The 24,484-nt window shown below is 42.4% G+C and overlaps 1 protein-coding gene across 5 annotated transcripts in view; it reads left to right on the top strand.

The window, feature by feature from the left end:
• Nucleotides 1–24,484, top strand: part of CMIP (c-Maf inducing protein) — a 136,473-nt gene that overhangs the window by 84,068 nt on the left and 27,921 nt on the right. For all 5 annotated transcript variants that reach the window (XM_075101296.1, XM_075101295.1, XM_075101298.1 and 2 more), the window contains exons 4-7: nt 16,636–16,797; nt 17,980–18,021; nt 20,885–20,947; nt 22,449–22,529. In XM_075101296.1, the coding sequence (XP_074957397.1) occupies nt 16,636–16,797; nt 17,980–18,021; nt 20,885–20,947; nt 22,449–22,529 (348 nt within the window). The remainder of the gene's footprint in view (nt 1–16,635; nt 16,798–17,979; nt 18,022–20,884; nt 20,948–22,448; nt 22,530–24,484) is intronic.

Below are 24,484 nucleotides of genomic sequence, written 5' to 3'. Positions count from 1 at the left end.
AAAACTATGGTATTGGTGTGCTTTGTACAGCCATCAGCATCTGGCAGAATCACATTCTGAGTGGATCCACATTCTTATCAGTAAAAGCTAAGTGTTGAGATCTCCTTTTCCAGACCACTGGCATATTCTCCAGCCTGTAATCCTGATTGTCTAAATGAGCGTGGGACAGTAGTGCTGATAGCAGAAGGCTGGGCTGTGGTGTGGCACTTCATTTTGGCCTCTTGACAGTATCATTGACACAATGTCTAGTAATTCTTGCTTTCTTTGCAACTCCTGAGGATAACAAAGAGCTTAAAGCATGCAGAGGCAGTATCTCCATGTGGCCGTTATTTTCCCTCCTGCTTTGGCAGGCAAGGATGATCGGAGAAAGCACGGACAGAAATGAGGATGGAATTTTTTTTTCAATCTTGCCCCCAGCCTGGATGGCTGTGGTACTAACATGCTGGTGGCTTGTGCTCACTTTGCTCCTGCAGTGAGGGGAAAATTGGTGCCAGAGGTGCAAATCTGGAAAAAAAAGTAAGGAGTGGTAAGGATGCAACCTGGCCCCACCACCATGCACCCTATCAATTACAGGGCGGGGTGGGGGGAAGAAAAACCTAGACAGAATGACCTGGCTTGCTCACATGGCTTTCGGTCATGGTGAGGGAGCTTTGCTCTGTGGGAGTTGTTTTTAAAGGAGTATTTCTTAAACTTTCCAATGCTTCTGACCAAGCCTCTCATTTTGGGAAACTCTGAGTAATTTAACTTATTGCTAAGTGGAATTTATTTTTGCTTCCTTGTTTCCCTCCCCACCCCCATTAAGTTTGTTTCTGAAAAACAAGTGAAACATTTATCTTGATTTGAAAGACCTTCCCTTTACCAAGAATAGCAAGTAGCTTTTTCCCATAAGAACAGTGACAGGGTTTAGTCACTGCCCAGGTACTTTACACTAACAAATTCCTGTTTGCTAGAATGGAGATAGCTTTCATGGGTTTTGTTGCTTAATAGTTCAGAGGAAGAGCACCTGGTAACTTTCTGTTCTTTCTTTGATCGATATTTGGCAGGTTTAAGTGAAATCACAACAACTAAGAGACAGGACAAGCAGTGTATCTATAAGGAGAGTGGAGGAGTGCAGTTATGTGGTCTACACTAGGGAAGTTTTATCACTTTACTGGCACCACAGCCTATGACTTTAAGAGCCAGGTACCAAGGTTCATCTCACTCTGTAATTTGTATGGTTTGATGATTAAGCAGGTAGTGAGGGAACCCACAAAAAAACAGGAAGCCTATTCTTCTGGAATGGGTCATTTACACAAAGCACCAGCTGGCAGAGAGATCGCCGCAGCTGTATTATAATTGGGTGGTTGTGCTGATGAATGATATATTTGTCCAGTGGTCTTATAAATAATAGGTCAAAACATTTCTGCGGGCATGTAGAACACAGATGCAAACTGGTGCAGATAGCTGATGCAGTTATTCAAGGGAAAACATTCAACAGAGATGAGCTTTTTATTGTTTGTACTTGTGTGTTGGAAGCATTTAGGGGGTCCAGCTGAACCGAGAGCCCTGCTGTACAAGGTACTAGATGTAGGTGGACCCGGAGACCTTCACTTCCCCTACCCTGCTCAAACAAGACTGGAGAGAACCCATTTTACAGATGGCAAACTGATATTCTGAGAGCTTCCAGCAGTGGGGATTGTTCCCCTTGATCTTTAAACAGGAATACTTAAATTACAGTCATGGGAGTAGATTAATACTCTGTTAAGTGTACTTTTGGCTCCTTTTTCTGTGCTTCAGGCCTTGGGAGTCAGATGCTGCACATAATCAGAGCTACCTGGAAAATGGCTAGGTCTAGTGAAGAGCTACGGTGTTAAATATTTGGGGAAGCTCTTTAGGTTCAGGCACATACCGGTTATCCTTTGGTCTTGTATGAAGGTGCTAAGGTCCGTGAGAGAACTTTTATGTGGTGCACTTTTAAGGATTAACATGGTGTGGGAATTCAATTTGTCAGCCAGCACCCTGGAAATAATTTTTGTTCTAGAGACAAACATTGAAATAAATATCAATAATAATTTCTTCCTGCAGCCCAGAGGATAATAAAAGAGATGCTACAGATAAACAGAAATAAAAGAAAACCAAACACATAATTATCCATGTTTTAGATCCAGCTCCAAGAGGTTTTATGTGTCATCCAACTAACTAGCTGTCAAGATGCTTACACAGCTTTTTAGGTGCAACTTTCTCCTTGAATACTATGCTCATGGAAGAAAGCATGGATGTAGGGAGAGACTGTTCTTTATGTAGTCATTTTCTCTTTGGGTTTTCCATTTCAAACCCTCCCACTAAGAGTTACTTGTAATTCCTCATCTAATCTGGGTATCAGTGTGTATCACAACTCCTAAAGGATTATTAGCCACCTCAGCCTATTTTTAGAAATCCTGATTTCCTTTAGGTTATAGCTAAGCCAAATGATCTTTTTCCAGAGAATAAACAGAACATGTTAACAACTGTCCAGATCCTCAAACATAAACAAATCATTAATCCATTGTGTAAGGAATGTTCCTTTCAACCAAGGAGGCTGGACTGAAACCGTGATATGTAATGTTTGGTTATTTGGAAGCTGATAAGTCATAACAATGTATCAATAAAGATAACAACACTTTATGTGAATATATAGAAGAGAATAACACATGCAGTTCATTGCCCTTTCTGGATCTAGGCTAGGTACAGTGGTAACCAACCAATTCTGTAGGGGATGAATACAACTAAGCTTGGCTTTAAGCGGTACTGTGACTAGTAATTTCAGGCCACACACAAATAGGCAAATACGTACTCTTGGAAGTTTCCCAGACAGCATCCATCTACCTTGTTGCTTGTTTATATCTTGCCATCTTTGGCTACGGACTTTCTGTGTATTTTTTTAGTGCTGAGCACGTAAAGGTACCATCCTCTGTAGAAAACATTGAGGCCTACTGTACCACATGCTTGAAGTATTAGTCATTAAAAGACCTGCTTGACTAAGTTGGTACCATATTGCACTTGAATTAAAAAAAGACATCAGTGATGTCTTTTCTGGGGGTCTTTAGGTCTTCTCTTGTGATATGGAGTGCAGGTATAGATTTGCATTTGTTGGGCGAATTCACCTAAAGGTTAAACAGGGCATGTTAGCATACTTGATAGTAAACTCTGGACACCACCCCTATTGTGGGATGTGGGTTGCTTGTGTTTTCTAGTTAGCTGAACGATGCAGCAATGAAACATGTCAGTTGGCGGCCTTTCGGGAATGTCCTGAATTGACATGATATGGAAAGAACAGACCTAGGTCTGCAGTAAAGCATGAAGCATGACTCAGGCTGAGCTTTGTGCACCTCTGACCTAGATATTCTAGAAAGGCTTGCCTGTACCTTGTCTTTCCTACTGATGCTATTAACCAGCCCTCAACTGTCCTCTAATGAGCAGTGCTGCTTGGGTAGGGGTTTTACCCATCAGTTAGCATGGCCCATGCAGATGTAGAATTGTTTAGGTTGGAAGGGGCTTTTGAACATCATCTGGTCCTCTCCCCACCCACGCTGCCCTTTTCCTCACTCAAGGGAGGGTATGCTCTGAAGTTGTACGAGGTTGCCGAGGCCTGTACATCTGAGCTGTGAAGCCCCAAACCAGGAATAGTATATGGTCTTACAAGTACTGAGCAGAGGGGAGCACACACCTCCCTCATCCTGCTGTCTGTGCTCGTGCAGCCCAGCATGCGTACACCCCCCGACTTGTAGTCAACAATCACATTACCTTTGTTTTAGAATTCATTCTCTACGCGGACTCCGTGTTTTGATTCCCATGAATTAGGAAACTGGAACAATGCTGTCATTTGGGATTTGCAAACATTTTGCATTGAATGCTAAAGCAAGCAATGTTGGCCTTCATTCAAAAATGTTAATTTTGGATTAGTACTTCCCTGGTTCTCATCGGGGTTGTTGTATCTGTGTCTTCAGAAAATAGATATTTCCATGCACAAGCAGCCCTATTAATTGCAAAGAGATTGACTGTCCTATAAAGTCATATCTGACCTGAATGATGATACATTCTCTGCTCTTTACTGTGTCCAGGTTATGAATTCCTTGTCTGTTAGTACCAAATATGTTTTGTACAATAGCTGTGGGTGAGTATCAGTTTTTGTATCTAACGGTGAAAGTTCAGAGGGAGTTATTTTTCCTGTGCTTTAAAACTGCATAAAATTAAGTTGTGAGAAACTGTTCTCAAAAGTGTGGTAAAGCCTTGTGTAAAGCACCTTTACGGTTTTGTCACCATGGTAATGATTAAAAATAGTGCTGATACAGGAGTGGGGTTTATATAGAATTTAAATGATGACAGTAAAGAAATTTAAGCCTTAAATCTTGGTAAATCATGCCTTAAAACTATGAGATCAGGAAAAAATCACATTGGTTATGGTTAAAAAGGCCAATGTCTATCATTTGTATTCAATCACCTAATTTATGATCTGAGAGAGGAAGTTTTGATACCCTGTGACAATTCAATAGCCCTATGCTGTCCTGTGTAGTGAAAACATTACTCAAAGAGCTCAACAGTTCTTTAGTGAGGTGGTTCCTGGACTTCAGACCCAATCTTTGGTGACTATGCAGCACACACAAGTGTAGTTGCCTTGGCTGTTTCTGTGCTTTCTTTAGCTGAAAACCTGAGACATTTTCACAGAAGTTCCCATTTTCTGTTATTTTGAAATGAGACAATAAATAATTATAATACAATTAGGCCAACGATGGCTTCTTTTTTCCTTTGTATTTTTTGTTTCTCCTCTTGTGTCTGTATATGGGTCAATAATATATTGATGGGAACCTAAACTGTGGAATTAAGTTTGCCTTTCAAAGCCGCAGGGCTTTGAAAGTGTTGTGGGCTTTGACAACACACAAGTTTTGGAGGATAAAGTTTCTTGCTTTGATAGATAAAAGGCAGGCCACAGGTTTTTGGCTGGTGGTTTTACTCTTCCGTGGGATGCACGGGTACCAGTTGTGGGAGACCATGAACAGGTTTTAAAGATAGCCAGAGCTTCTCCCCTGCAGAACTTTGAGCATACTGATGGCATTTCGGAGTGGACTTTGTACTTCGTAGGGAGCAGATGCATGGTCCAAGCAGTGTGTTAATGGATGAGAAGCTGGTACCAGTTAGAGCTTCCTAGTGAACATAGTGTGTCTAAAAATATATCTTGGCATTTTTTGGTTCCTCTGATGGTTAAGTTGATGTTTGCTGCCCATATTTGTTGTTCTTTTGTGTTTAAAAGTTAACGTGAAATGCAGCTGTGTCTGCCTGCATGGGACTCTCCAGTGACTTCCCCTTGCTCTTCATGTGGTGATTGAGAATACCACCTGGTCTATAGTCTGAACAACCTTGTGGCAAACTCAGGAGCTACATCATGGAAATCTTATCATACTTACAGCCTTTTATTTCCATAATGCTTATTTTTTTGTAGTTAAGTATTTTCCCCTACTACTTTTTTTGGGGTGGAGAGGGTAGGGGGGGAGGAGGGTTTTTTTGTTTTGTTGGTTGCTTGAGTTTTTTTGGCTTAAGACATCTTTATGAGCACATGAAGTCCATTGGTTCCTTCATTTTCCCATGCAAGTTTGACAGTGTTAGGCCATCTGTTATCAGAAGTCACTTGAAAAATCTTGGCCTTGTTTTCTGTTTCTGAGACCTCAGTTTGCTAGAGGTAACTGCTGTCGGCAGCAGAAAGGCATTGATCTCACTTTGGGAAGCAGAACTGAATAGACGAAAAACAGACGAGATGTTGACAGAACTGGATCTAGACAGAGTTTCTTTTTTTTTTTTTATTAATCACTGGTGATGTTTTAAGAGCTGGACCAGGTAGAGTGGTTAGGTTTTTTTAATCATTTTGAACAAAATCGCTTTCACTGCCTTAGCAGTAGAAAAATACCTCACTCTTTCTGGGGGACACTGGAGCAGGTTCCTTCTGTAACGTATGTCTGCAGAGGAGGTGACTGATCACTGCCTGTTCTCTGCATTGGCTTAACATGAATCAGTTGCAATCTGGGAGCTGCGTATCTGTGTCAGCACAGCACTTTGTCCAACCAAAAGAGGCTCTCAGCGACACGGTGAGATGCCAGCCTGGATTGAGCTGTTACTCTGAGCTGCTCTGCCCTCACCTAGCCATATGCACGCATGGTTTGTATACCTGTAGCTGCCTCCTGCATTGCCAAAACAGGCTTTTTCAAGGAGACAGAACTCAAGCCAATTAATGGCCTAGTGGTGAAATTTGAGTAGAAACTAGGTAGTTATTTTCTGTCTTGCTTTAGCTAAGTAAGGACCATCTCTAAATTTTCCCCTCTAGACTTGGATGCTATCCTATTCAAACTAATATTAGGTCTGAAGATAGAGGGGTGTCAAAAACAGCTGAATAAACAGGTCAGCTTGTTATTGTGTACTTAGGTCTCAGCTCTGAAGAGGAGTAAATACAATTGCTGGAGTATGTTGCTTCTCAGGAATGCTGAACTGCTGGCCAAGAAAGATTGTCCATTTTTTTCCTGGCAAATTGCTTCTCTGCATTATTCCAGGGTTGACCTTATGACTAATCCTTTGCAATTCAGGGCTTCCAGGTCATGGTGACCACTAGTTTCACCAAATTACAACTTCTCTTCTATAGCTGTCATAATATAGAGCTGCACCAAAATTAGTTTCCTGTTCAGGTTCTTAGCTGCAGAAAAATCTGTTTTTAGGAGGTCTCTTACGAAGACAGGGCAAGACTGGTAGTCTTTCCCAGGAGTGTAATTATCCTCCTCGCATGATGCATTGGGTGTGAAAGCCCAACTCTGGGAGTTGACATGTGCCAAGTGCCTCGTTAAGCTGCTGTCTTGGGCCCCAGTTCTGCGTTATGGATGTTATGAGGACTCTCGGTGTCAGAAGACCTACGTGAGTCTGAAGGAACAAAGTGGATCTAGGTGTTTTAAATTTTTCCTTCCTTTCTTGCACAGTTTTGTCCTTACTTTTATTTCTTCCAATATAATTAGTGCGTTGAGTGCATCATAGTATACATAATGTATGAGAGAATTACAAAACCGCCGATATCCACAAAAATCCTGAAACAGTATGTTGCAAGTGTCACGGCCTGTATCATCTGCCCTAGCTCGTGTTATAAGTCACACGTCCAGCTTGTCTGTCACACTCTCTGTCTTTTTTTTTTCCCCAGAATAGTGATTGTTTTACAATTAGAAAAAAAAGTATCAGAAAAGAGTGCTAGTAATAGTATGCCCTTCACTGCTCTATCTTCATTCAGAAGCCATTGCATCACAGCTATTTACCATAGCCTAGTCTCTGGTGCTCTTTACCGTAGCATTTAAGATGGGAATACTAGATCAGGCTGTGTGACCAGAGGCAAAATCCATCAAGGACAACCGGGTTGTTGTGAGTGACTTGCATCAGCCCACCTCTGAACATGAGGTGGGCAGTGGTTTTGGTAGCACCCGAGTGATCTCTGATCCTCTGCGAGGAAGCTAACCTTGGGATCAGAAAACTGAATGCTGCAAGACTTGATTCAGTCTTGCACATCACGCAGCATTTGTACAAAGGAGAAAGCAAACAAGCAAATTGCAGAGATTCAGTGGCATTTTGGTAGGCTAAAGAGTTGCAGGAGGTTTGGGGTTTTGTGCTGATGTGGCGCAATAAGATGCGATATAAAAACATGAAACAAAGTGATGGGACTGTTTCAGATGCAAATGCTGCTCTGAAATCTGGTATCTCCCTGTGAGAAACTGGAAAATTGAGAGCTCCAAAGCGCACTGAGTGGAAGACAGAAATACCCTGCTTTTCTGAAGTCCCTTTTAAGATGCTTGTAAGCATCACATCAGTATCCAGTATCTGCGCTCTCCCTAAGGCTCTGCAGCAGCTTTCTGACACAACCATGTTCCTCGAGCTGTGCACATCTCTCTTGCTGACGACATTGATGATGCAGGTGCACAAGGGAGAGAAGCCAATTTCAAAGCCATTTATGGTGTTGAAGTGCTAGAAACTCAGCAAAATAATACATTTGACAAGGAGGAGAAAGTGAAACAGGTGGGTAAACGTCCATTTGGAAGGTTTTGCTGACTGGTGGGAGGGAGGAGGGCAGGAAAAGCCGAGGGTGCCCACTGCTAGCAGCGGAGAGTAATAAGGAAAAGGGATGACGTGGCTTTTTAATCCGGTCTGCATATCTGGGAAGAAATAATTGCTTTGTGTGCTGCTTGGTGCTACCTAAGCTTACTGGCATTTCCTGGAAAATAGAAGGGGGATGGATTATCTTTCAGAGGTTATCTTTTGTTAGCAGTTACTACAATATGTAGCATTAGTAGCTGCTTAATCCCAATTTGAGGTGGTTTCTCAGGTGGCAAGTTCTTCCGATCAGAGTTCTTACATCGCTGAAATTACTGGCATACGTTTTGCAGCCTTGCAGATGAGGCAGCATCCTGTTTTCCCGATGACAACCAGCTCTCCTGTGCCTCACTGGAATCTGAAGGGTGTAGTGTCAGGGTGGGAGGGTTTCTGCACAGCAGGTATGCTGCCTGGCTATTCTCCATGGTGGCCTTGTGCACAGCTTTTCCTTTGGCAGACCTGGTCAAAGTGCAATGACGATAAGATTGTGCGTGTTCTTTTTTTCCTATGCACTATCTCTTCTCTGCAGTGGTAAAGTCATTTATTCCCACCGCAGGCAGAGAGCTGGTGGATGTCAAGGACTAGGTTCCACAGACACAGCCATCATGTGTGGAATATAAAGTGTGTGAATGTGAAGGTATTAGGAACCTGGATCAGTTCAGCTTGGTGTCAGAGGCATTCTGTAATGCAGTCAGCAATGGTAGGGTCTCTGCACAGAGAAGCACACAGCAAGGACCGCACCTAAGTGGTGGTTATGTCACAATGCTTTGTCTTCTGCTTTCTGTTTGATGCACGCTAAACTCCACAGTCACACAGTGTCTGCGATAGTTTATTTATTTAATACCATCTTCCCCCTCCTCCCCTCTCTGTGCACTGCAATGCAGTTGGTCCACTGAAGGTTTTGGAAAGTGTGGAGTGTATATGGCACACGTATTCCTGCTTTTCATCTAGTAGTCTGCTCTTCTTTTTTTTTTTTTTTTTCAAATGGAACATGATTTTGCTGACTCCAGTGCATACTGCATAATCTCAAATACAGGAGCATGTCAGACTCGTACCCCTCTGGAAACTGTGGGTTGTGCCAGAACACTGAGATCCCAACGTCCAGACAGTGCCCGTGTTGAGCATTTGCTGCTCTGGAGAGAAGGGCCAAAAATGCTGCAGCAGGCAGCAGTGAGGTCCTGCAAGAGGAAGAGGTAGTTGTGCCTAAACATGTTTGAAACCTTCCCTCTGATGGTGAGTCAGAGACTGTTAAAGTGCTGTAGATGAAGCACGGTGTCTGGCTCCTGCCCTGATTGCATGAGTGCAGCCACCTCTATGTGAAGGTTTTCCTCACTCATTCTGCATAAGAGTTTAAAGCAACACAGGAGGGTTTGTAAACGCCATCAGCCTGCAGTTAGGATAGATCTTTCCTGTATGTGTGGGACAACTGTGTTCTTCAACTGTGTTGAAGTTGTTGAAATTTTTTGTCCTGCCCAAGAGCAGGACGAAAAGGTGTTGTGTGACTTTTGCTTTAAAAAAACCCCAAAACAAAGCACCTAAATACACATGGACAACATATTTTAAAATATTTCTTCTTTTAGGAAGGTGTTGCTTGGGATTTGCTACCCAAGATCACAGCTGTGTCTCTGCCAACACTTTTTGCAAAGCCTGTGCTTCTGCTAGAAACGTATCTGCAGTCATAGTGAAATTCCGCATAGCCAAAGCAACATTAAAAACAAACCCCAGCTTGGCTCTGATATGAAAAATAAGGAACAGCAGTTGCTGTGTGCAGGATGAAAGCTGATGTTTTGCCAACCTGAAGTGTAAAGCTGGTGCTGGAACTGGGGCCTGAAGAATGGGAGTGTTTGCCAAAAGGAAATGGAAGCAGGGATGGAGGGTTTCGGGGAATGCATCAATGTTGGCTGTGCCAAAAAATGTCTCCCCTGTGGACAGGTCTGATTACGATAGTAACCACATTAGCCCATGCAAAGTGCAGCTGGAGCCACATTTAGCCTTTTGCGTTTTCTAGCTGGGAAAATGGCATCTTGAATGCACGGCTAAGGGAGAGCTGGGTTTGGATCGGCCAGCTGTGTTCTTGCATCTTAGTGACCAAAGGGCTCTTATGCAGGGATTTGAGAGAAAGACAAGACACCAGCAAAAACAAAGCCCAGTTTCTCTGCTTGGTAGTGGGAAGGTCTACCAAAGATAACCTCTTCCCTCCCTGCTTAGGGGGCTAGGAGGAAACCACAATTTTTGAGTTGCTTTCAGTTTTTGGAGCCTATAAATTTACGATCTACTTGCCCAGTGTTTTTAGTTTTCTATTTTTCCTTGGATAAAATAGCCTTCCCTTCCCATCTTCTCATCCCTCCTTGTTGCTGAAGGGTGTCTTTGCAGTAGTCTTGAGCACATCAGAGAGCGGAAGCCCAGAAGGATGGTCAGTCAGGTGACAGCTGTGTGCAGAGGAGGTAGAGAGAGATCTCTATATATCTTTATATATATATAGATATATAATACGCTTCGGGAGCAAGTTCTTCAGTGCATTAATGTTGCAGCTGCTCAGTGTCATGCTAGGAGGTGAGTGAGGAGGCTGCCCTCTGAGCCCCCAGACCCCCTTCCACTTTGCACTTCTCTTGGTCCAAGCAGAAATGTGTTTCGTCCCTGTTTTGTCCTTTTAAAATTTTGTTTATTTCAGCATTCTTTTACTTTGCAGTGGTACTGTCCCAGTGGTATCTGAGCAAAGGACAAGCTCTGCGACTCTGGAAGGTATCTGTGTGGTTGTTCCAGCTTGTGCATTAGTAACAGCTGAACCCACGTCACCAGTTGCTGAACCCATTGAACTCTGTTGGCTTTGAAATGGCACTGATCTGAGTGTTTCGGGGATCTTGCCTGGATTAGCTGAGATCTGGAGCAAGGAGGTAGACACCAGTGGGGGAAAAAAATAGGTGAACAAATGTAGACTGAAAAAAGGAGTGGAGGAAGATGTTGTGGTGGGGAAGCACAGCAGCAGGGTATCAACATCCAGCTTGCTTGCTATGGCCCCAGTGCATGTCAGGGTGCTTTTCTTATGGGGTGCCATGATCTGGCAATTAGCATGGAGGCCTGAGAATCAGAAGACCTCAGTTCTGCTCTGGTGCTGACTTGCCATATGACCTCAAGGAAATCACCTCGGTTTTCTTGCTCTGTTTCTCCTTCTTGCCTTTTAATCAAGACCGTGAACTGCTCAGGGCAGAGACTGTGTCACTTGATATATTTATTCAGGGCATAGATTCATGGGTGCCAATCTCAGTGCAATAAATAATGGCGATTTCGTCAGGATCTTTTTTATATGAATTGGCAAAAAATGAAGTGTTATTTAGACCATAACTGAGTGAGAATCAGGAAGCCTCTAGCTTATAACATTTCCCTCCAGTTATCTGGCCTGTGACAAGGAGCTTGTGGGCAAATGAGCCTCAACCAAGACGATTGCCTTCAGAGAAGCAACCGAAGCAGAGAAGTTGATGAACTTCAGCATTTAGCACTGAGCAAAACAAAAAATGCAGGAAATGCCTTGACCTGAAAACATGGTAGAGTGCAAAAGTTTTCTGCTGCTGTTTGGTAGCTATTTTAGAGAGCAGCACATTAGTCTTCCTGTGCAAAACCTTCAGGACGACACAAAGAGTTTGATTACTGAAGCGTGAGCAGTCTGAAGTCCCTGATTTGGAATAGTTTCTATAATCTTGTCCTGGCCCAAGCCCTTTGCTTGGAATGGGGCTTTTTATAGATTTAGTCTTTTCAGGTAAGTTGCTTTTTTTTCTTCGTAATGGTAAATGTTGCAGGTAGGAACTTAGTTCAGAAGGCTTTTGGTAGATCCACCTGGTGATTTAAGCCTGTCTCTGGCTATCAGGGAAACTTCTGTTATTAACAAGTTATTCTTATATATTCGTCAGAATACTGTGAACTAAGTGATGCGTGTTAGTGTTAAAAGCAGAATATGGATCTAGCTGAGTTCTGGGGATGCCATGCTGTCTTTGTGTTCGTGAAGGTAACAAGTTAATAGACAAAATGCCAGCAGGTGGTGCTCAAGAATATAGGGTACAGCTCCTGGGCTTTGTAGGACAAGTCAAGCACCTGTGTTGAACATCGCAAGCAACTCTTCCTGTTTCTTGTTACGCAGCGTTTTAACAAAATATTCTGCTGCAGTGGAGATAACAGTTCTGGAGTCTGCTCGCTGTAGTTTTTTTTCTCTGTACATTTGCATCTAGCAAGAAGCACCTCCATTTTACATAAGCTCTGTCAATGTTAAACTGTAACACTAGCTTGGCTCATCCATCCCTGCAATGAGCTGGGGAGGACCTCTGTGCGGGAGGTTGACCTTTTCCCTTTTGCTGGAACTGCCCTCGTTGCTCAGCAAGAAATAAACAATTGCTGGCACACGCAACCCTCAAAGTCAGCGTACGTTCCTGCAGTAGCTCTAGCTTCTCCAGTAAAGAAGCGATTAGTTGCATGCTGTTGCGCAATAAACGGCTGAAGAGCGGACAGCTAGAATTTAACAGGCTATTCTGGATTAGGATTGGCAATTAATTTTTTTTTAATGTAATGAAGACAGTACTTGCTGACGGGAAAACAGGTTCCCAAGAGTACAGAACGTTTCCTGGCCACCACTAGCAAAGCAGGGATGAAATTTGGTCATCAAGAAGTCTAACTTCATCTTGCCCGTTTTGGATCCAGTGCACCGGCTGCTTTAAGATATTCCTAACATGAAAGGTCTTGCCAGGGCTGAAAAAGGCAGTTGTTCTATGCTGTCCGATTTTGTGCATTAGAGTCCATTTTTCTTACATGTCAGTTACATCAGTATTAACATTCTTGTCCAAGGAAGTACCGTATGACCAAGGGCTACAGGGTGAGGCCATTATGGGATAGAAAAACATATGAAGATGTTACATAAAAAAGCTGAAAGTTTCCTAGGCTCTCCTGAACTTTCTGTTCACAGTGGTGTTCGGGAGCCTTTGAGCACTGATGGCAAAAGCCACTGCTTACAGATTTTTGTCACATTTGCTTGCTTAATAACATTGGAGAAGTAATTTTTCACATGTGGACTTCAATTCCTCCTCCTCTAAAAGAGGTTTGAGACTTAGGTCTTTGGGTTTCTGCAAGACTTAATTAATTAGAGTGATTTGAGAATGAAGGATGCCCTGTCAGTGTCACTTATTCCCCATGCTGCTTCTTCTGGGTACTTATTAAATTCAGTGGTTTTGCTTTTAAAGTCAGCATAGCAAGATTTTGGAATGACATTAGCCATGTGGTTCTGGCTGGTCAGTAACTAGGAGGGTCAAATTCCAAGTTGGCATGTGTTATTTTCACTCACATAAATTGTCGCAGGAGCTGCTGCATTTAGGGCAATAAATCCCAGTAGAACTGTATTCCCACCCCAGTATTTTTCTTGTACATCTATTAATGATGAATGTTGTGTGAATATTTTCAGCAACCGTAGGCATCTTTTACACCTACATCCAGGGGGAGTGAATGCCTTGCACATGTTGACATGCCTGTCGCTGATATGGGTCTTTACCAGGCAGTTCTGCTTTTAAGCTCATGAGTGATTGTTTCTCCTTGCTCCAGAGTCAGCGCAGGTAGAATTGGAGCAGATGGCTCGGTGGTGGCTAAGTGCTTGCTGATACACAGCAAATTGCTTCTGTAACCGACTGATAGGTCTCAGGCTTTAATTGAGGCTTTCAGCAAGGCGCTCAACGGTGAAAAGCATTCTGCTGAGAAAAACAGCAGCGTAACCATGGACAAAGGTTCAGGATAGCAGAGTTCAACCCTCTTGGGGATGGCTCTTCTATTTATTTATTTATTTTCTGCTGCTTTCCCACCATTATTCAAGACTTCTGTAATGTCGCTTGCAGATTACAGCTCGGTATATCAGTGCGGTGCAATCCTTTGTGCTGAAAACGTGAAGCAGAGACTGATAAGTTTGGATTTTCTACTTGTGGCAGTCTCAGCATGTCTGGAAAGGTAGCTGTCCCCTGATGCTCCCTTGGAGTCACTGTGTGCCTGGTCTGAGCAGCAGCTTTTGTAGGTCTCCCTTGCATAGCAGGGAGCATAGCTCCTGCTGTCTCTTCTGTTTTGTACGTCAGCATCCATCAGAATTTAAATTTTTAATGGACATCTCTAAAAGAGAAAAGAAACCTCCCTTGTTCCTCCCTCCCCCTAGGCATGAGTGGTTTTGACAGTAGAAGAAAGATATTTGTGGTAGGGTCGTCTGAGCAGTGTCCTGTTGGGCAAGAGGGTTTCCGTCGGCAGCTGTCCCTTAGGCTGAAGGAGCTGCTCTCCAAAATCATGTTGTAACTTCTCCGAGTAAGGGGCAGCCCAGAGCAGGCGGGGATGCATTAACCCAGTGGTCTAGGTCTCATGCTCCCACCATCCCCACGTTTTATCCAGCTTTGCGTTCTGCTTTGAATTTGATTTCTTCATAGTACAGGACAAGGAATAAATTTCAGAACGCAAAATGTATCTGTTGAGCTAGCTTTGCTTAGAGTCCTCAGTCAGTCAGAAAGGAGTTGCTTCAAGTTACAAAGCTGGCTGGTTGGCTTTGAAGTTTAGATTTTATTTAGTGCTGAAGTGGGTCTAACAAAAATACCCTAAAAAAGGGCACTACATGAGTAAGAGAAATGCAACTATGATTCAAGTTTCCTAAAGAGTCCAAGAAATCTCTGATGATAGAAGTAGTGCTGGTAGCTTAAAAACGCTGTGGACCTTCTCTGCCCCAAGGAGCTCAGAAGTACAAAGATTTTTTGCTCAGTTTTGAAATCCCAAACACATTTGATAAGTGTCCGCAGCGTGTGGTTTTCTGTTCCTTTAGCTTTTCAGTAGCTTAAAATGCACTGAAAGTGTCAACTGCTGCCAGCGTGTGTATGTATTTGCATGAATTTAATTTAAAAGATAATTGGATTGCTTTATCAGCCTTTACATGTCAGCCCAGTGCCACCCTCTTTTCCCCCCCTCTAACAACGTTGACAAACCCAAGGCATCTGAAATCTGTATTTTTCTGTATTGTTCTCTTCTCTTGTGTTTCGGATAGGGTACAGAGGTGACTGTTTTCTGTTGAGCATTAGGTCTGCTGCCACAGTGGGAAGGAAGTGGCTGATAAGCAGAGAGCCAGCCTGTTCAGGTGGCTCCCGCAGGGGCTGCCCTGTGCGAGTGGAGGGGGAAATGCCATGTAGCGGCAAAGCTCCAAACCAAAACAAAGCAGACCGACCCTTTGCAAACTTCTCTGCCTTTATTACACTGATGATGTGTAGCCCAAAACACGCAGCTGAATCTGTAAGCGGCACGACATGGGCAGTTTTTGTGACTTTCCTGGAAACGCTGCTGAGGAACGCAAGATCCTTTTTTAGTGCAAAACACTGATGTTTTCACGTAAACAGAGAAGCACCCAGCCTGTGTTGTTTAATAAACCTGAGGATGTATCCATACTCTTGACATCCCTTTGACCAGAGGACCGGATTTGCACACAGAGAGGAGTGGAAAGGCATGTGAACTAAACACAGCGCTGCGGTCCTGGTGGTTGCGCTCCATCAGCCAGCAGAGCTCCTTCCCTGCCAGCTGCCTGCAGCGCTGCCCGCTTTGGCAAGCCTCTCCTGGTTCTAGTGCGTGCTTTGTGTTGCTGTCGGGAGTGGCGTTTTAAACTTGTTGTTTGCTTGAGCTCTACGGTTTCGTCAAGCCACCTCTGGGAATTTGGGAGGGTGGGTTTTCTCTAAATAATACTATTTATAATACAAAGTAGCCTCTGTTCCAGTCATTTGTGGCAACACAGCTGCTGAGGAGGTAAGAATTGTCTTCTGCTTATCCAGCTGGTCTATGGACAGGGCAATCGATGAAATAGCTTGGGCACGACAAGAAGTAGTGCAGGGGCATGCAGAGGACTGGGGCGGATGGGATTAGACAGTCAAGAATGCTTTTCTTGAGAGTGGAAATGCTGTTGCGTGGAAGACTTGGAGACTTTACAGGTTATTTTCTGTTACAACTGGAGGGTGACAACATGACTTTTTAGGTTCTTCGAGACAGAAAGAAAAAGCCTGTGAGTCTACTGGAATTTTTCCTCTTTGATTAAATTGATTTTAATTGATTCTGAATATGAATTCACCAATTAGCAATGTAGAATAAGGTATCTGTAGAATGATGTTTTGATGGTCTCAGTGTAATAGCAAGAAACAGTATTAAAGCAGGTATCTGTTATTAGCTAGAGGAATAGGGTGTTTGCAAGTGAAGATGTTGGAAAGAAAGATGGTCTGGAGTTAAAAAACTTATTTTGAAATTAAAAAAGGGAATCAGTTTTTCATTGCTTCCACAGAAGAAACTGGTTTAGATATACAAGGTTTTCTTTTCCATTTAAATATTTTAAGAACAGCTTTTCAGCAAACAGAAAGCAAAAAGAAATCTCAAAATACAAAGCAGCCCACTTGACAGTTGCATGTAGAAGGCACATATCCAGTCAATTTTTTTCAAGGGGTTTATGGTGGTGTCAGTGTGGCCCTTTCATTTTTCTTGCAGAAAAAGATTTACAAGTACAAGAAGGTGCTCAGTAACCCCAGCCGCTGGGAGGTGGTGTTGAAGGAGATCAGGACGCTGGTGGACATGGCGCTGACATCTCCGCTTCAGGATGACTCTATTCACCAAGCACCGCTGGAGATTGTCTCAAAACTGCTCTCAGAGGTATGACCTCACCAGTGGTCCATTTAGACGAGAGACAAACAGTTAAAAGTTTGTTGGTGGGTTTTATTTTAAGTGAACTGTCAAAATTGTGCCTTTGACCCTGCTTGTGACTTCTGCTGACTTGAGTGCAATTTGTACCTGCTGAGGAGAAGGAAAATTTGACCCATGTTAAGTAGATTTCTAGAAATAAAACAAACCGCATTTCTCCTGAGGCTTTTTTTTGTTGTTGTTGATTATTTATGGCAAGTTTATTATGGGTCTGATTCATGTCTTATTTCAAGTCAGTGGTAAAACTCCCCTTGACTTGTATTCCATTGCCTTTGTTTGCATGATTGATAATTTTTGTAGCTATATACATATACACACCAATAAATTAACTGTGCAGCTATTTTATTATTACCAGTTCTGTCAAAGAAAAATATTTTCCTTCTTCAAAGGTATCTATCCTCCTTTTATAGCATTTTTTTCAAGTAGTTAACTTTTCATGGACAGGAAAAGTAATGCCAAGCAGGTTTTTCGTGTCTTAGTTCTGATCTGCAAAGATTTGTGATAAGCAAAAAGGTTGCTAGCTTTTTTTCTTGCAGTAGACAAAGATCTTAGCAGCTCACAACTTTGCAACCTCTGAATGCATCATGCTGCTGCGAAAGCCAAAAGCAAACTCTTTTGCATAGGTGGTAGCGTAGGTGGTTTCCAGTAAATTTATTGGCTTTTACTGGTTCCATGTTTGAAAAAGGAATTTCAGGAAAACTGCAGCAGTTAGTTTACTACCAACAAATGGTATACAACACCACAATAATAATTTTATTAATTTTCATAGCAACATACAGCCTATCTTAAGGAAACATTTTTAAGAAATGTATCGCTAGCTTTAATTTTCCAACTGATTGAGACCTCTTCTGGCATCCTGGCGTTTGTATGCTCAGTTTTCATGCCTGGGGTCGCTTGAATCTGAAGATGCTGAATGAGAAATGGAAGCTTGCACAACCCCTCATAGCAGATAGTATACCACCTTCTTCAAGAGAATGATTTTGATTTGATTCATTTTGTTTTGAAAATAAGCAACTGCAGTCTTGAGCCTTTCTGCTTGTGTCTGGTGGTAGCTTAGCTAAGAGGACTGCGTGTGCTGATGTGCCAGCTCAGAGTATTCTTCGCTCACTCATTTCTTCTCCTCAACTCTTTCAGAACAACAACTTAACCACTCAAGACCACGAGAGCATTATTGTGGTGAGTATCTTTCTGTCAAAATCTGAGGACAAATCTAAACTGTTTGATAAACTTCTGTTAATGCCTGCCTCTGCCTCAGTAAAGTATGGCAAACATGAAAGCATTTCCACCAATGGTGGTGAACTGAGACAGGATCAAACACATTTGTTGAACTGGTTTTTGTGTGGTTTTGTCATTCCTCTTTCCTTGTTTCATAGATGAGTAACCATAAAGTTTCCTTGTCAACTTATATGAAACAGCACAGCATGTTGACAGTTAATCATCTCCCAAAATGCTCCTTACTAGGCTACACAGCGCAATGTTCTTATCTATATACGTGCTTTAAATAGACAAAACCCATAATTTCCAGATGTGCCCTATAAAGCCCTTAAGCTTAGCAGTTTCCTGAGGGGCTAATGCTACCATATACAGAATGTCTCCGTTGCTGATGGTATGTGAGCAAGTGATTTTAAGTATGGATATGGATATGTGTCACTGCTGTTTAACCCCCTGCTTACTTGATTTATAAAAATATTCTCTTCAACTTTTTTCTTTTCTGTAGGTTGTATTTATTTATACATAGAAATGAGTGAATCAAATGGCAGCTCTCTTCCTTCTGCAATAAAATGTAAAATCTCAACGATTTCTCAGAGAAGTGGAACTTGCCTCCCCATCACTGTAATTTAATTTCAGTCACTGGCAATTTCCAGGAGATTTTCCCAGCAATCTAATCTAGAACCACCTGATCATATCACGTCCCTGTGACTCTGTCTTTCTGCAAAATGACAAGGTGGCATGTAGCTGCCATTAGGTGTGAATTGTGTTTAACTGCTGCTTAAGATACCATTTTATCACTGAGATAAGTTTCTGAAGTGGCATTTACTTTTTTTTTTTTTTTTGAGATCTGCTATAGCTTTCATTTTACTCCAGTGCCAAGGGTAATTCGGGCCTCCAGTTACAACTGGTTGTTATGAGGGAAGGATTTTTTAATAAAAGATGTGAGGTGGCCCTGCTGTGAGCAGGGAAGTTGGACCAGGTGGTCTCCAAAGGTCCTTTCAGCCTACTTTATTCAGCAGTTCTGGGTGATGGCTTATTCAGTTCAACTCCTGCCCTTCCGTAGATTGTGCCCAAACCATTGAGGGAGACAGCAGTTTCTGGGCATTCAGAGCTCTCTGCCGTTACAGAGCTAACCTGTGCTATTCTTAGGAAGCATTGCTAATAACTGCATGTTTGTGTAGTATCTTAAAAGTACACAGTGATTTGCCATGCAGATGGAACCAGATTTCCTTGTCTAGATGGTGCCAGAACAGATCAATATTACAACTGATCCCTTCCCGGTAAGGAGGGGGAAGCACATGCTGCCATAACTGGGCAACGCGAGACAGCAAGTTTCTGCTTTTAACCACAGCGCACATAAAGAAAATACAGTCTGTTTGCATGGTGTCGCTCTTCCACACTGACTGTACAGACAGAGCCGTGACCTGCCTGAGAGTGTCTGTTGTGGTTACTCCCTACATTCAGTAAGGACTGGGCTGAAACAATAAAGCTCATTTTTCTTAGGCTGACACCCAGCCAGTTACACCTCTGATGCAGTGATCCTCTGACAGTTACTGGACAGGTATAAACACTTGGTAATTTTGCAATACATGGCTCCTGTGGTTTGGCAGGTCCTATAGCAAACACTCCAAAAGGTGGATTTAAGCAAGATCTTTAGCTCAGGTGTTGGATGTGTAGCGAGGAAATTTTAGTCTCACTGAATAGCGTCGCATTCTCCGTCAGTCCACTGTTGCTGAGCCTCCACCAGAGGAAGAGTGAACAGTTGCAGAAGGATGGAACATGATAATGAACAGAAACTTCACAACTGTTACGTGTAACTAAAACAGATCTCTGCAGGTGTGCTTGGGCTTCGTTGTTAAAATTCACATTAATCTTGATCTGTTTGTGTGTGAAAGCGGCTATTGACACAGTCATTGCAAGCAGACTCACCGGGGCTGAGATCCTTAGGGGGATGAGAGGGAGACCAAAACTAAAGCAGGCTGCCTTAGTATAACTCCAGATGCTATCCAGATAAAATATCTGGTGTTCAGTTGCTTAATACAAAATGTCCTAGCTGCTGTGTTTAGAGTCTTACTTTTAAATGGGTACTGGGAATCCCTTTAGCTCAAGACTGGAAAAGCCTGAAGGCACAATCACATAGAGAGAATACATCGTTCTAGTACCATTTTCTAATTCACAAAGGAAGTAACAACAACATAAGTTCACTACACCCTCAGTGGCAGGTGTGACCTCTAATGTATTTACCGAACATAAGCACATTGGTTTGTGTGGCAACAAAGAAGGAATAGTTGATCTCAACTTTCACAAACTTAGATACTTGATTTTGATGAATAGGGTCCTCCAAGGTAAGAACAGTGCTATGCTACTTTTAGCGAGTTACTTCTCAGAAAAAGAGCTCAAACTCTTCTATAAAGGATATGTGTGTGGGGGGGTGTTTTTCAGTTTTTTCCTCTGGGGGAGATGTTATAACTGAAAGAGTAAGCCAGACTCATCCTTGCCGCTTTACATCCTAAAACGAATGGTCTGCTCCTGTTTTCATTTAAACCATTATAGAAATTGTACTCCTTTGCTGTATTTTATGTATTTACACTGATGTAGTTAAAAAGCAAAATTTTACAGAGGATTCATAGCAGAGGTGTGCTTGAGCTTACGTGTAAAGTAAACACACAGCCCACCTCTAATTTCTCTATTGATGCTTTTGTCCTTTTTTAAAAGTGAGCTTCCTCCCCCTGCCCCCCCCCCCGCCCCCCCATATTTTCCTGCAAAATGCTTACTCCAGTTGCAGTCCTCAAACTGAATTTTTCTCTCTCTTTCTTTCTTTTTAAAGGCAATTGCACCTTTGCTGGAAAACAACCATCCTCCTCCTGACCTCTGTGAATTCTTCTGCAAGGTATCAGAACAGCTTTTGCTTTCTGAGATCTCGTAGTTGTGTATGAGTGTAGTTCTTTGAAGGGGTGGTTGGGTTTTTTTCTTTAATTCCTTACCTCATGCCAAAACTGATTTTAGTTTTTGGTCGACAACCAGTGGTATTGGAATAGTTAACAGCACCATTATGATCAATAGAACAACATCTTTAGGACTGTATAGTCCTGATGCTTTGTGAGAGTTAAAATCTTCGGACTCCCACACCCCACACCCCAGTCTGGGTACAAGAGATGTCCTACTGCATGTTCTATTTAGCTAATGCAAAAATCATTGGAGTTGCTGTGTTCAGATGAGTTGGTAATGTGATGCACAACTCAGCCCTAATGATATTATTTAATTGGGTAATGGCAGTGGGAAGATCATAAGGACCCATTCTCTTGCCTGGTAAATCTATGCTTGTGCTGCGTTTTGCATCTTTTCCATAAACTTCTGAGTACTTTGGATTGCAGAGCTTCCTGGATTTGAAAATACTACTTTTCCCCTAGGCCTGTTCGTGTTTCAGTTTCAAGTCTGCTTAAATTTGCTTACTGCTGACTGGGTACACATTTGTCGAATGTTTTGGATGCTGCTTATAATTCCCATCCAGAGGTATTCAGCAGCAGCTTCCTTCTACAGAAATTAAGTCAGGTTTCAGAAACTCCCGACTGCTGCATTTTTATAAGCCAGCCGTAGGGTCATATCTAGCCTTGGACTCAAGACACTTTTATTCCTGGGTTTTTTTGGGGTTTGTTTTTTTTTTTTTGCCTTCTGTCTCCATCAGAGGTGGGCACCTAATTATCTTTAAATGTATGGATGGGTTGTGTATAGTTGCAGGAAGGAAAACAGGTTATGGACTTTTCCTCCTCAGAGATACTGAGAACTGAAATGGACAAGGCTAATGAGGAGGCTAATGTATCTTCAAAATTGACCCTGCCTTGAGTGTGTGTGGCGTGATCACATGTCCTCCAAAGGTCCTTCCCAACCGAAATTACTCTGATACATTATGAATGTATGTTTTAGCCTGTGATGGGAGAGTGGCTTGTTGGTACCCTCCAAGGTCCACCACAGGATTTACCTCCAGGTTTTTAGTCTGGATCCCAAGGAAAAGAGGTCTGTGCCATCACGCTGCCTGTGTCTACATATCTTTTTGTCTCTAACCCTTTTACCTTGAAAACTTTTGGCAAGTTTCAATAAAATTTGACAAAAAGTGTAGAAGTCCCCAAAATACTACATTTTAGTAGGTTTTATGAAGAATAAGCAGTAGGGAAAGGAACTTGTGTAGTTCATGAGCTCCCATCATTAGTCTTTTATTAGATGCCAGAAATCCACAGGAGAGAGTGGTGTACAAGTACCCTAATCCCAGGAAAGATTAATTTAGCCCTTGGATCTTGGTAATCTTGGGGTAACCCATACATGGGCTGTGAAGCCAGAGGAGACCCATCTTCTTGATTTCAGCAGCTCACGAAATGACTTGTTGCTCATTACAGCACTGCCGAGAGCGCCCACGGTCCATGGTTGTGATAGAAGTGTTCACACCAGTGGTACAGAGGATTCTCAAACACAACATGGTGAGTGCACGTGTTACAGGAGCTTGGTCAGCTTGGAGAAGTTTTACCGTGATACCTTTCATAATTAGCAGCTGCTCTATGGTCTGTAATGCACAAAGCACTGTGATGTATACATCTAACCTCCCAAACTGTAAATGCTGCATGTAATTGTGTGTTGCTTTATAAATGCAGAATTAATAAGCATTCAGTGGGACTTTCAGAAACATCTAAGCAAAGCCATGAGTTGAGGAATGTTTCTTTTGGCAGCAGTGCCAGCAAATGCAGCTCCAGCTCTCTCCCACCTGGCTCTTAGCTCCTTATTTACTCCCTGTATGCCATCCTTGTAGTTATGATGGTTTAAAAACAATTAAATAACAAAATTAGAATAGGGACTTTGTTGATTTTCAGTTGAGGTCCTCAACTTTTTTTTCTGTAAGACACCCCCAGCTCTCTGGATTTCCATTTTTCTTTAGACTCATGTCCAATGAATTCATACCAAGGTTTCATGAATTTCCTTATGCCTTTCTGCTGTTCTTCCTTCTCATTCCAGGAATCATGTACTCTGTCATTTTATGATTGTTCTCTCCTAGGCTGCTTTCTCTCTTCTCATTGCCCATCAATTCCTTGCTAGGGATTGAAATAGATGCTAGGAGACTGCCCTGTCAGCTTTGCTCTCTCCACCCTATATGCCAGATTCCCCCCTGCCCTGACTCTGAAGCTATTCTTACATGATCCATGTTCCTTTCCTAAGAGAGGTCTGGATGTTTACCAGCCCTCCATCCTTGTGGCATATTAAGTTTCCTGCCATGGTTTTGAAGTTATATAAAGAAATTTTTCTTCACAATGCTGTGGCAGAGTAACAAATAAAAAAAATAAAATATTTAAGACAGTTGACTTGGCTGTGAGCTCAAGATGGGTCTCGTACATCTGTAACTGTACAAGCAACTTCTTTTCACTCACTGATACAATTTTAGAAACCATCTGCTGTCCTCTGTGTACAGCCCAGTACCAGAACCCGGTAGAAAACAGTTCATATTTCTCATTTTTACAACAGTATTATTATTTAACTCCTTGAGTTTACAGGACTAGGTAGAAAGCCCAAGATGGCAAAAGGTCATATTCCTGGCTCTGTGCCTGTACTCTGCAGACATGTAAACATTTTTGAATATTCTGTAGTGTTCAATGAAATATTCTGTAAATGTTATTCTTGGATTCCAGACTGATTTTTTTTAAAGCATCCAGAGCTCTTGAGGGGTCTCAAATAAAATCTAAATGCATAGTGTAATGCTTGTATTTGGTTAGCTTCAGAGAATTGGGTATATTTGCCATACTTAACATTTGCAGATTAAAAATCAACATGTCTGTACCGCAGTGTGTAGTCAGAGAATTTACGGTGTCATATATTAATTGGAGTGGATTTGGGCACTTTACTGCTCTCTAGGGACTTCTGTACTGAATAGCCTTTTAAAGTGTGTGTGTGTGTGTGTGTGTGTGTGTGCATGCATGTAAATAAAGTTATCCTTTAGAGGGACAGTGTTGTTGGCAGTAAACTCCATAACCTGATGAGGCCCCATGCAATTCAGTGTGCTTAGAGCAGGATGCCTAGCTGCCTGTTCCCACCTTTGCTGCCAACTTGCTCTGTGGTCTTTGATAAGTTCACAAGAAGTTTTGTTCCACAGTTGCCCACCTATGAAATGGGGAAGGAGTGCTTCATTTATCTATCGTTTTGAAATCTGAAAGGAACGAGGATAGCTTTTTGTCTTGCTGATACTACCAGTTACGTGCAGGGCTGGAGACTATTGTACACTGGCTGGTTTGGGGAGTGCTCAGCAACCTCTTGGTACCTTTGGATTTCAGCTGTTGGTAGGCTCAGCCCAAACATTTTATATAAGCGCTATTGTTTCTGGGGGCTTTTTTGACCAAACAATATTGATAGAGTGTATTTTTCTGTACCTGGTATGGTGACAGGTATACAA

This window comes from Phalacrocorax aristotelis, chromosome 8 (genome assembly GCF_949628215.1).
Source record: "Phalacrocorax aristotelis chromosome 8, bGulAri2.1, whole genome shotgun sequence".
Lineage (NCBI taxonomy): Eukaryota > Metazoa > Chordata > Aves > Suliformes > Phalacrocoracidae > Phalacrocorax > Phalacrocorax aristotelis.
The sequence above is the reverse complement of the archived record's forward strand: the minus strand, read 5'-3'. Positions and strand labels throughout refer to the sequence as shown.